The following is a 12270-nucleotide window of genomic DNA, read 5'->3' on the forward strand; positions in this document are numbered from 1 at the left end:
TGATCTAACCTGTCCACAGGTTATTTTTCCTAGAGATGATTGTTCAGATGTAATTTTGCAAACCTGAGCTGTGCTGGTGTGTTCTTTTTATAACAGGACACTGGAGTAAATTCTCAACCATCTCACACTTCTGTTTAATCGGTTTTCTGTTTTCTGTTTATTCAGCTGATTGAAAACTATAACTTTAATCTCAGCCAAACCGTTTAATTCAAGAACAAATAAAACACTGAATGAAAAAAAAAAACAATAACATTTTGAAGTTATCATGTTTAACCTGAGTTCGCCGGCTCTAGTGAGCCTTGAACCCCCAGCTAGCTATCAAGCTAGTGGGTAACAGACGTCTCCGAAAACGTCGGAGCACTTTTGCAAATATGTGATATCTTGATAAATCGAGCAGATATTTGAAGTTTACACAGCTACATTCTTAAAAGTATCTTAAAAGTTTATTTTGTGACCCAGAAAGGGTAATATTAAAACTAAGTAGCTGTCGCCATTGCTGGAAACTGGAAATGGCTGGGCCGCAATATGAATTCTGGGATAGGTTGGGCCATGAAGGATACACCAGACCCATGCTTAAAATCTGGGGAAAAAGAGGACACATTTGTCGGCCACATATTGAAGAGCCTTTGAATCTGGACAGCCTTCGTCGCTTCGCTGTAACGTAATCAGCCTTTAAATCCGGCCTCCAGGATGCAGACTCTGAATTTGGACACAGCTTCTACTATACCAGAGACTGCTTCTTCTTCTTCTTCTTCTTCTTTGGCGTTTAACGGCAGCTGGCATCTTTGTACATTCATTGCTGCTATCTTCTGTTTCAGTCCGTTATTACACTCTTAAATCCTACTACTTATTCCTGCGTCTTTCAGGATGTTATAAAGCTTTAAACTATTAAATTAGTTGTTGACGATTTTGATAGTCAACGTAATCATGACTAGTCGAATATCGTGGCAGTCCTACTCTGGGTAACTGTTTTTGTCATGTAAGTGGATTGCACTTTGTCAGGCCTCTACCCTAAGACCTGACCAACTTGGGTGTCCCACCTGAAGGCTAAGCTACTGATGGTCTAGCTTTTATGGTCACTATGGCATGAAAAACCCCTGACCACATTAAGGTGGCAAACCGTCAGAGGGAAAACAGAAAAGCAAAAAAACAAAAATAAAATAAAATAAAATATTGCTCATCAGATTCTAACAACTAAAAAAAAAAAAAGACATTTACCTCAATTGGATAGCCTTTAACAAATATATTCAAAACCAACAATAACACTTCACACTTTTGCCAATATTAACAAAACTAAAAAGGGTAGGTTCTAAAAAAGAGAGAGAGAGAATTCATAATGTTTTGAAAAATAAAAAGAATAGAAATAGAAGACTAAAATAAAATATCCATCCAGATCTTTACAACCAACAACATAAAATATATCTTAATTGCATGGCCTAATTCAAATAAATTTTCAAAATGAAGTAAGAATAAAATAAGACCTCTCAATATAGCCAGTACTTACAAAACTAAAAAGGGTTGGCATAGTAATAAAAAAAAACAACCTGTTTATCGCGGTTTCATGGAAACTCAAATTGACAGACAGACAATAAACGCACCTCATTGCCTGCCGTAGTCAAACAGGAGAAAGTACGTTCTTCGCAGCTGCACTTCATCTCAGAGGTAGGTTAATAAATTTAACTTAACCACAATACTTTGACATGGGCTCTTTATCAACTTCAGTTCAACTTGAAGGCGGGGGCAAGCTGCGTTTAGCAGGATGTTTAGTTGGGGGTGCTGTGGTAGCCTGCGTACAAAGAGTGCACGGAGGTAAAGAACGAACGACACGTGAAACCTATCATCTCGTTTGTGCCTTCTCAAGCGGATTTTTCAGCTACTGTAGTAAACCTTGTCCATATTCAGTTTGTGGGTAATCTATTATTAATCTATTTTCTTTGTCAACTTCTAAAAGTTGAGAAAGTTGACTTAAGGGGGCAGGACGTTTGTTTAAGAGGGCATTGCCCCTTTTTTGACCCACCGTATAGCCGGCCCCGTCTGCCACTAGTCTCCACAGTCTCATTGTTGGCTAACTACCCATAGCTTGACTTTTGGAGCTCTGCATGAACGAGCTCCAACGTACCTCAGTGAACATTTTCATCAATACATCCCCAGCATGTCCCTGAGCTGATATGGCCAGGGCCTGCTGGCTGTGCGTCATACAATACTGAGAGCTAAAGGTGACAGAGCTTTTACAATATTAGTCCCCAGATGACTCTCTCCCTTGAGCTTGAGATCTGTGGATTCTGTGAAAACTATTTATTTTATTTTTTTAAAACCTTGATTTTGGGTAACTCTTTGTCTTTCTGTTTTTAGCATATTTATATATATTTATTTTGAAAAGCATACACTGATGTATACAAATAATGTTTATCATAGCTGTATTTTTACACTCAAGTGACAAACCCCTCAACTGGCCATACTAAACATGACAGTGGAAAGAGAAAGTCAGTAATATTACTAGAGCATAGGTGTCTAACTCTGGTCCGCGGGCCAAATTTGGCCCGCAGCCTAATTATATTTGGCCCGCGAAGCCATACCAAATTACTATTAGAGCTGGCCTACTGGTATTATACTATATATATATATATATATATATAAAATAATAAATATAGTTTAGTATTAAGCTTTGCTTGTTCCATATTCAGTTTTTCAGCAAAACTTGTTTGAGTCTATAAGAAAAGATTCATTCTTATATCTGGGGGAAGATTTATTTATTTATTTTCAATAAATATTAATGTTAGCCCGCGACTTTGTTCCAGTTTTGAATTTTGGCCCACTGTGTATTTGAGTTTGACACCCCTGTACTAGAGGATCAAAAAGAGAGGAAGCAGGAATGTACGTTAGACAGGTGGTTTTAATTGAAATCAAACATCAACAGCTTTCTGAATTTGTTGTGTCTTTTTGTCACAACTAACTTTTTTTTTTTTTAATCACAAAGCTTCAGAAATACACACATGAGTCTCTGTGTGGCTTCGTGTAACGACAAGCCATCCTGCTAGTGCTGCCCGGTTTTCAAACCTCAGTTAACAGGCAGTGTATCGTTTCTGTCTTTCCTCAGTTAGGCACAATACATTCAGCCTGATTGGCCGTAATGAGTATCGGGACCTTGAAAATGACTGGAAATGTATTGAGAATGGTTCTCACTCTTCTGCTCCTTGCTCCTATCAGTCAAGGTAATTCTTTATATTCTGTATATATCCTTTTGTGCGTGCTATGATGAATCAGCAAAGATGGGTATTCGATACCAATATTGACTTCTAACACTATCTGATGCGTCTGACAGGGATCCAGGATGTTGAGTTGTTCCATTATGAAAAGATGGAAGCTGTAGTGGGCCAGAATGTTTCCTTACCCTGCACTTTAAAAAGTGCTACTGATAACAAGATTGTCAGCATTGAATGGAGTAAGGAAACAAATAAAAATACAAAGCTGGGTTTGTACAGCCAGTTTTATGGAATCCATGTATTCTGGCAAAATATTACCATCCAGATTGAGAAGAACGGTACAGATGTCCTGGGTTCCCATCTAATACTTTCTGATGTGAAGAAATCGGATGAAGGCATCTATGTTTGTGACATGGCCACCTTTCCTGATGGATCCAAAAAGGTTAAAACACAGCTAATAATCAAAGGTAAGAGAACCTAGTACACACAAAGCCATATCTAAGTACCTAAACCAGACTTTGTAGACCACCCTGGATTTAATATTTAAATAGAAATGCACAACATCTTTCTATCTAATGCTGTATTGTGGTTTGATCAGAGCACTCAGTCTCTGCCAATCTCAGCAGTTAGTTACTCAGCAAATCCAAGTAAGAATGAAAACAACAAATCTAGTAGCTCTGCTAAAAGACAGTTTTCTTTTGCATATTACTTGTCTCATAACACACGACACAACACACTCTTCTGTTCAGCGGAAGGGATGTTGTTATCACAACACTGGCAGAAGACATATTACAAAATGTGCTTTTTACATCACTCAGTTGGTTGACTTTTTCTTTTTAATTATTATTATTTTTTACGTTTTTTGTGTGATCAGTAAATCTAATTCTATCAGTCAAGGTAATTCTTTATATTCTGTATATATCCTTTTGTGCGTGCCTGTGTGTTATGATGAATCAGCAAAGATGGGTATTCGATACCAATATTGACTTCTAACTCTATCTGATGTGTCTGACAGGGATCCAGGGTGTTGAGTTGTTCCATTATGAAAAGATGGAAGCTGTAGTGGGCCAGAATGTTTCCTTACCCTGCACTTTAAAAAGTGCTACTGATAACAAGATTGTCAGCATTGAATGGAGTAAGGAAACAAATAAAACTACAAAGCTGGGTTTGCACAGCCAATTTTATGGATTCCATCTATTCTGGCAAAATATTACCATCCAGATTGAGAAAAATGGTACAGATGTACTGGGTTCCCATCTAAAACTTTCTGATGTGAAGAAATCGGATGAAGGCATCTATGTTTGTGACATGGCCACCTTTCCTGATGGATCCAAAAGGGTTAAAACACAACTAATAATCAAAGGTAAGAGAACCTAGTACACACAAAGCCATATCTAAGTACCTAAACCAGACTTTGTAGACCACCCTGGATTTAATATTTAAATAGAAATGCACAACATCTTTCTATCTAATGCTGTATTGTGGTTTGATCAGAGCACTCAGTCTCTGCCAATCTCAGCAGTTATTTACTCAGCAAATCCAAGTAAGAATGAAAACAACAAATCTAGGAGCTCTGCTAAAAGACAGTTTTCTTTTTCATATTGTCTCATAACACACGACACAACACACTCTTCTGTTCAGCGGAAGGGATGTTGTGATCACAACACTGGCAGAAGACATATTACAAAAATGTGCTTTTCACATCACTCAGTTGATTTTTTTTTAATTCTTTTTTTTTTACGTTTTTTGTGTGATCAACAAATCTAATTAATCTCATGTTTTCCTCAATAGATGACATTAAAATAACGTGTGATGTGAATGGCACTGTTGAAGTCCAAAATGGAGAAAATGTGACAATTCGCTGCACATCATTTCCAAACGCACAGTACAGATGGACCAAGGTAAAGGAAACTTGGAATTTGAAACTGAATTTAACTCTGACTTCTTTTCAAAATAAAAGGTTTTTATGTGCTACATAATCATGCTTTGCCCCAGAATGATGAAGTGTTGTCAGAGACTGAATCTCTGGAGCTCTGGTGGGTGACTGATGCTAAGGCAGGGATTTATACACTGACTGTCAACACAGGAAGCAAACGTGTGCGCAAAGAGTTTGTGGTCACAGTGCAACCACAAGTTTGAAGACAGGTGAGCGTCTTCAGTTCGTTGCTGCTCTTTGCCTCTTTGTGTCATAATAAATGACATTTAAACTATAAAATCAAAGCCTCAAGTCAAAACGGGTAAAAGTCTTACTATCTGTTCATTTAAATGTCCTATGCCTGCTTACATTGGTTTTTCTGTGAAAGACAAAAAATAGTGATATCTGTCAAAATAGCCAATAGATGTGCATACAATACCTGTACATGCTTTATAGATTCAAGTAACTGTCTAACAAAGCCACAAGTCAATATTTGTGCTCTGTCTCTTCCTAGGATGGATCTACCACCTCCTTTCAATCTCCCTCCAGCTTTAGTCAAGTATACAGCTGCAAGGTAGAGCAAGACTACAACAGAGCCTTTCCCCATCTTTGACACAGATTCAAATATGAAATATGTCAGTTCATTAGCTGAAAAGTGAAGTAATAGTAGAGTAGGGTTTAAACCATGTCTTCTCTACTAATTAGAAACCAGTACAAACCAGAAGTTTTGCAAATGTAGCTCTGTCTAAAGGTGTTTTCAGGATTTTTTTTTTTTTTTTTTTTTTTGAATGAGGTGGCAATTGTTGATTTATTTTTGTGTATATAGCTTTGCAGTTGTAGCTGTTGATGATTTCAATTACTTTTAATTTTAATATATTTCTCAGTACCTTGAGCTATAAACCAACAATTAAATAAAATACAAGTACATAAAACCTGAGTAAATAATCCTGTATATGCTCTGATCCAATTTCCACAATTGTTCTTTTTTTTATTATTATTATTATTATAATTTGTATTTCTGATTTACTAAGTTTTACAGACCAATAAACCACAAATGCTACATTTCTGCAACATATAAATTCTTCATATAGAAACATTACGTGGACAAAAGTATTGGGTTACATCACTTAATCTCTAATTCAGGTGTTTTCAGTCCCATTGCCACAGGTCAGTGGTGGAACTGAAAAATTTTATATGTGGGGCAAGATGTCTAGGCAGAGTGGCACATACCTCTTTAGAGTAGTATGTGAAAACCCCCCACATGGAGTCAACAAAATATCCACAAAAACACTTTAAAATTATTTATTGTATAATTATCTCTTCTGAGAAAAACAAAGGCTACAAGAGGCTTTTGGACAAACAAGCAATTAGCTTTGCAACTATTTTAGCCATAGTATTTTAGGTCTGATGTTTGTGCCATTTTTGTAAATACGTGTGAGCAATAAATGATCAAAAACCAGGAATATGATGGATATTGTTTTTAAGAATTTAACCTTCTCTGTATTTTGTTATTTTGTTTTATGGCTAGACAGAAAGCTAAATAGTATCCTGTTTTGTCAATGCTAAGCAGGCTGCAGCTGTACTCTGCAAAGGGGTCAAACAGCAATACAAAGGGAAATTAAAACTATACACTTGTAAAGTTAAATAAAAGTTTTGTCATTGTAATATTTTGAAGCAACATAAAGCTCTGCATTTGCTCAGTATGTGAAAACTCTAAAAGGCTGTGCTAAGAAATGCAGAGGATTGGTGTGACAGAGGAGGGCGTTAGCAGCCAGAATAAGGAGTAGATGATTGGTCTGTGCAGCGCTGACGCTTTTAGTAAATCAGGGCTTTAAATTCTATAACCAAGTAAAGATATTAGTGCAGGCATTGCAAAATATTAATGCAGTAGTACCAGGATTCTCTTTCTCAGGGGATGAACTGATTTAATCTCAAGCAGGCCCAGGATCCTCCTGCAGCAGCCACCGGGCCCAGGCTCTTCCAGCAGCCACCGGGCCCAGGCTCTTCCAGCAGCCACCGGGCCCAGGCTCTTCCAGCAGCCACCGGGCCCAGGCTCCTCCAGCAGCCACCGGGCCCAGGATCCTACTGCTCCACCAGGCCCAGGATCCTCTAGCAAGGCACCAACAAGTAAATCAACAGTGACAAGACGGTGAACGGAGCGAGCAAGACAACAAGCTCAATGGGGCCTAAGAGAACACCGAACGCCGATGAAATTGAGGACATCAAAAAGTCATTGGACTTTCTAACTGAGGAAACATCGGCTATCAAGCTACAACAGAAATATATCCTAGACTTAGTCGAGGAAATAAGGTTGCTACGTAACCAGAATGCAGAGAAGGAGAAACGGATCGTCTATCTGGAGAGCAGGGTCACGGACCTGGAGCAATATACCAGAATGAACGACGTGATCATCACAGGGCTGTACATAAAACCCCGGTCATATGCTCGGGCTGTGACTGCTGGCAGTAAAGAGGAGCAAGGAGATCTGGATGGGAGCTCTGCGGAGCAACAAGTAGCTGGTTTCTTGCAGTCGAAAGGGATCGACCTGGACTGTAATAACATCGAGGCATGCCACCCCTTGCCCAGGAGAAATGCTAGTGATAAACCAGCTATCATCATAAGATTTGTAAACAGGAAACACAAGAATGCACTGCTGAAGCAGGGGAGGAAACTAAAAGGATCGAACGTCTACATGAATGACCATCTAACCAAATCCAATGCTGACATAGCGAAGAAAGCAAGATACCTAAAGAAACTGGGTAAAATTCAGAACACCTGGACTGCAAACTGTAAAATATTTATAAAGCTCAACAGTACACCGGAGGAAGCCAAGGTGCTGGTCATCAAATGCATCCAGGATCTGGAAAAATATTAACAGGTCACTTGACTACAAAGGCAAGGAGCGGGACAAACAATCTACAGTCATCAAAGCAGGTAATAGAAGACAACAACGGAAGCTAAAGCGTAACGTATTCAAGGATGAAACAATCAATTAATTCATTATCTGGGAATTATACATTGCTACCACAAAGGATTGCTAATCAGGAGATAAATTCACCAGTAAACACGGAATACAAAACACACTTCACAGAGCAGGACATTGATCCAGAACTGAACTTTTTTTAACATCAAAAATACCTGCTACTATCATACTGAAGAACAATTCAACAAAACTGTCAAGGTCGATGGCAAAATATCTATAATCCACTTTAATAGTAGAAGTTTATATGCAAATTTTCACAAAATAAGGGAATATTTAAGCAAATTTACACATCCATTCAGTGTGATTGCAGTATCTGAAACATGGATTAATAAACAGAAAGGAGAGGACTTTGTAATAGATGGATTAAATCTTACAAATAGAAAGAATAAGAATGGCGGTGGTGTGGCCTTGTTTGTGGATAAAAATCTAAAATACAAGATGGTAGAAAAAAATGACGGTGGCGGTAGATAATATATTAGAGTGTGTAACAATAGAAATTAGTATGGGAAAAGAGAAAAATGTCATTGTAAGCTGTATATATAGAACACCAGGTTCTAATATTGAAATTTTTAAGGAGTGGGTAGATAAAACATTCATTAGGACAAATCAAAAAGTCATGTTCATTTGTGGGGATTTTAACATAGATCTACTAAATCCAAACAAGCAGAGAGCGACAGAGGAATTTATTAATACAATGTATAGCTTGGGACTTTTTCCAGTGATCACTAAGCCCAGCAGGATTACAGCACAGTCGGCAACCCTAATAGACAATATATTTACTAATGAAATAGAAAATAGAACCATAAGTGGTCTCCTAATTAATGACATCAGTGATCATCTACCTGTTTTTATAGTGTATAACAGCAATTACAGGAAGGTTAAACAGCAAAACACAATAAAATACAAACGAGTGAGAACAGAAGAGTCAATAAACGCATTCAAAAGTGATTTACTCAAGCAAGAATGGGAGATGCTGTATAAGGAAAAAAATATTGATAAAGCTTATGAGATTTTTATAGGAAAATTTAAACTGTTATATAATAGTCATTGCCCAGTAAAGAAATATAGTAAAAAACAAAAATATGCAGAGTGCCCATGGATTACAAAAGGATTGCAAAATGCATGTAAGAAGAAAAATACCTTATACAGAGAATTTATAATGAACAGAAGCACAGAAGCTGAAAATAAATACAAGAAATATAAAAATAAATTAACGAGTATTTTAAGGTCATGTAAAAAGGAATACTATGAAAAATTACTGATTATGAATAAAAATAATATTAAAGGGATCTGGAAAACATTAAATACCATCATCAAAAAGGGCTCGGGGCAGGCAGACTATCCTTCGTATTTCGCAAATAATGATAGAAATATTACTAATATGAGAGATGTAGTAAATGAGTTCAATAAATTCTTTGTAAGTGTTGGGCCAGACTTGGCTGAAACAATTCCTGATATAACAGATTCTGTAGAGAAAGAAACTAGACTCATTGACCGCAATCCTCATTCAATGTTCTTAACGGTGGTGGAAGAAATGGAAATCATTGATATTGTTGGGAAATCACAAACAAAAAACTCTACAGACTCTGACGACATTGATATGGAAATCGTTAAGAGAGTGATAGAGGGCATTTCCAAACCCTTAACACACATTTGCAATTTGTCCTTACAAACTGGTACATTCCCAAAACAAATGAAAACAGCTAAAGTAACACCACTGTTTAAAAATGGTGACAGACACCAATTCACAAATTATAGGCCTGTCTCTCTACTTTCTCAATTTTCAAAAATACTGGAAAAAGTCTTTAGTAATAGACTTGACAAATTTATAGATAAACACAAAATAATAACGGATAGTCAGTATGGTTTCAGATCAAATGGATCAACATCATTGGCATTAATGGAACTGATCGAAAATATCACCAACAATATAGATAAAAGACAATGTATAGTTATTGACCTAAAAAAAGCTTTTGACACAATTAATCATGACAATATTACTTGATAAACTGGAGTACTACGGCATTAGAGGAGTGGTGTTAGAATGGGTAAAGAGTTATTTGAGAGACAGGCAGCAATTTGTGAAAATTGGGGAATATCAATCAGAGTGTATGGACATTGTTTGTGGAGTTCCGCAGGGGTCAGTATTGGGACCAAAGCTGTTTATCCTCTATATCAATGATATATGCAGAACATCAGATATACTACAGTTTATTCTATTTGCAGATGATACAAATATTTTTTGTGCTGGAGAGAACTTACAGCAGCTTTTGGAAATTGTCACACAAGAAATGATTAAACTGAAAACATGGTTTGATAGAAATAAGCTATCATTAAATTTGGAAAAAACTACATTTATGTTATTCGGAAATTGTAAAAAAGATGCAGGAGCAAAATTATTAGTAAACAATGTTGAAATAGAGCAAGTTTCGGATACAAAATTTCTGGGTGTGATAATAGATAACAAAATCTGCTGGAAACCTCACATAAAGCATATACAAGCCAAACTGTCAAGAAGCATCTCCGTACTAAGTAAAGTTAAATATCTTTTGCCTTCCAAATCACTCCGGGTACTTTATTGTTCACTTATATTGCCATATTTGGAATACTGTGTGGAAATTTGGGGAAACACATATAAAACTGCACTTCAACCAATATGTAAAATTAAAAAAAAAGCAATCAGGATGATTAATAAAGCAGGATTTAGAGACCATACTAACATCATGTTTTTGAAATTAAAAATACTGAAGTTTATGGATCTTATAAAATATAAAACTGCAAAAATTATGTACAAGGCCAGATACAATATGTTACCAGGAAATATACAGAGGATGTTCTATGACAGAGAAGGAGACTATGAATTGAGGGGGAAATTGAATCTAAGGATTCTTAAAGCACGGTCAAAGGTTAAAACCTTTTGTGTCACTATTTATGGGGTAAAACTGTGGAATAGTTTTACTATAGATCTACAGCAATGCTCAGGAATTAGTAAGTTCATGAAAATCGAAAACTGATTTTGGAAGAATATGATACCGATAAAGATGATCACCCATTGTATGTATAAAAATATCAAATTATATCAATCACGGTAGCCAAGTTTATATAGGTTCTCCTCGTGTATCGTGTGGAGTATGTGATGATGGGAATTAGGTGAATTATGTGGGATCAATAAGATGTTGAGCAGGGGTAGGAATTAATAAGTATGTTTATACTTCTTCCTACTCCTTTTCAGACCAAACATTGTTACATTATGTCAGACGATTTTGTTTTATTTCATTATATATTTTTTGTTTATCTGAACACATACGTGTGTGTGTGTGTATATCTACATATATATTCGTATCTGTAAATGAAAATATATGTAGTGTGTGTGTATATATTGTTTTTTGTTTTATATGTCTGAAACAAATAAAGATACAATACATAATTTTTTTTATTTTTTTTATTTTGAGCCTCCTATGCATACTGCTATAAAAATGCAAACATATATTTCTTGGCTGAGCTCACGCACAGGCATTTGATGATTCTCACACTCCTCCAGACTATTTTATATTCACACAATAACATAATGTGGCTTGAAGGCATGAGGGCTGGGTTTGCAGGAACATATGTACAGTAGATTCACAGTCTCACTGCATATGCATCCATGTAGATCCTATTAAAGCATTTAATATTATTGCATCCATTGTATACTTCTGCAACCAACCTAAGTACGTATATGCCAGCACTTGTTTATGTTTGTTTTATTCCCCCAGAGAACAGATAGCAACTACCCAAACAGATGAATATCCAATTCAAATGTGGTTCAAATTTGAAGTTACAGAATAAATCAGTTTCTGTTAACTGGCTAAAACTAATCACTAAGAGTATTTTTGATACAGACTCACTTATCCACCTCTGCTCCTTGGCTGGTCCATGTTTAGAACACCGTGATGTTCTCAATTAAAAGTTATCCTCAGTTACCCTACCGCAATACAAAACGGTACCAGTGTCTGTTGTGTAATTTTTGTTTTCTTTAAGAGCAAGATTCGGGTATTGCTCTTGTTAGTGCTTATAGTTTCGTTAATATTTAACGGTCAGACGAACTTGTGATGCCAGCACGTAAACGGTTAACCCGTTGTATAAAGGGGCAGTACAGACACTCGCAAAGTCTTGTTACTTCACTGACG

The 12270-nt window shown here is 36.5% G+C and overlaps 2 protein-coding genes across 2 annotated transcripts; both read left to right on the top strand.

The window, feature by feature from the left end:
- Nucleotides 1-1552: 1552 nt before the first annotated feature.
- Nucleotides 1553-6768, top strand: LOC146565765 (junctional adhesion molecule-like). The gene is made up of 7 exons (XM_085289126.1): nucleotides 1553-1662; nucleotides 3098-3212; nucleotides 3323-3670; nucleotides 4219-4566; nucleotides 4995-5104; nucleotides 5199-5348; nucleotides 5633-6768. Exons 2-6 carry the CDS (start codon nucleotides 3131-3133, stop codon nucleotides 5340-5342), a joined length of 1032 nt encoding a protein of 343 aa, XP_085145252.1. The 5' UTR covers nucleotides 1553-1662; nucleotides 3098-3130; the 3' UTR covers nucleotides 5343-5348; nucleotides 5633-6768.
- A 529-nt stretch (nucleotides 6769-7297) lies between these two features.
- On the top strand, nucleotides 7298-9958 carry LOC146565766 (uncharacterized). Its single transcript, XM_085290166.1, has one exon. The coding sequence runs from the start codon at nucleotides 7298-7300 to the stop codon at nucleotides 7991-7993; it is 696 nt and encodes a 231-aa protein (XP_085146292.1). The 3' UTR covers nucleotides 7994-9958.
- The last annotated feature ends 2312 nt before the right edge of the window (nucleotides 9959-12270 follow it).

Source organism: Mchenga conophoros, linkage group LG10 (genome assembly GCF_057382185.1).
Source record: "Mchenga conophoros isolate Kocher_MC1m ecotype Shallow Benthic linkage group LG10, M_conophoros_male_GT1.1, whole genome shotgun sequence".
Lineage (NCBI taxonomy): Eukaryota > Metazoa > Chordata > Actinopteri > Cichliformes > Cichlidae > Mchenga > Mchenga conophoros.

Coding starts and splice junctions, on each gene's coding strand:
- LOC146565766 (XM_085290166.1), top strand. CDS start 7,298: ATGGGGCCTAAGAGAACACCGAACGCCGATGAAATTGAGGACATCAAA.
- LOC146565765 (XM_085289126.1), top strand. CDS start 3,131: ATGAGTATCGGGACCTTGAAAATGACTGGAAATGTATTGAGAATGGTT. Junction 3,213..3,322: donor CCTTGCTCCTATCAGTCAAG/GTAATTCTTTAT, acceptor TGCGTCTGACAG/GGATCCAGGATGTTGAGTTG. Junction 5,105..5,198: donor CACAGTACAGATGGACCAAG/GTAAAGGAAACT, acceptor GCTTTGCCCCAG/AATGATGAAGTGTTGTCAGA.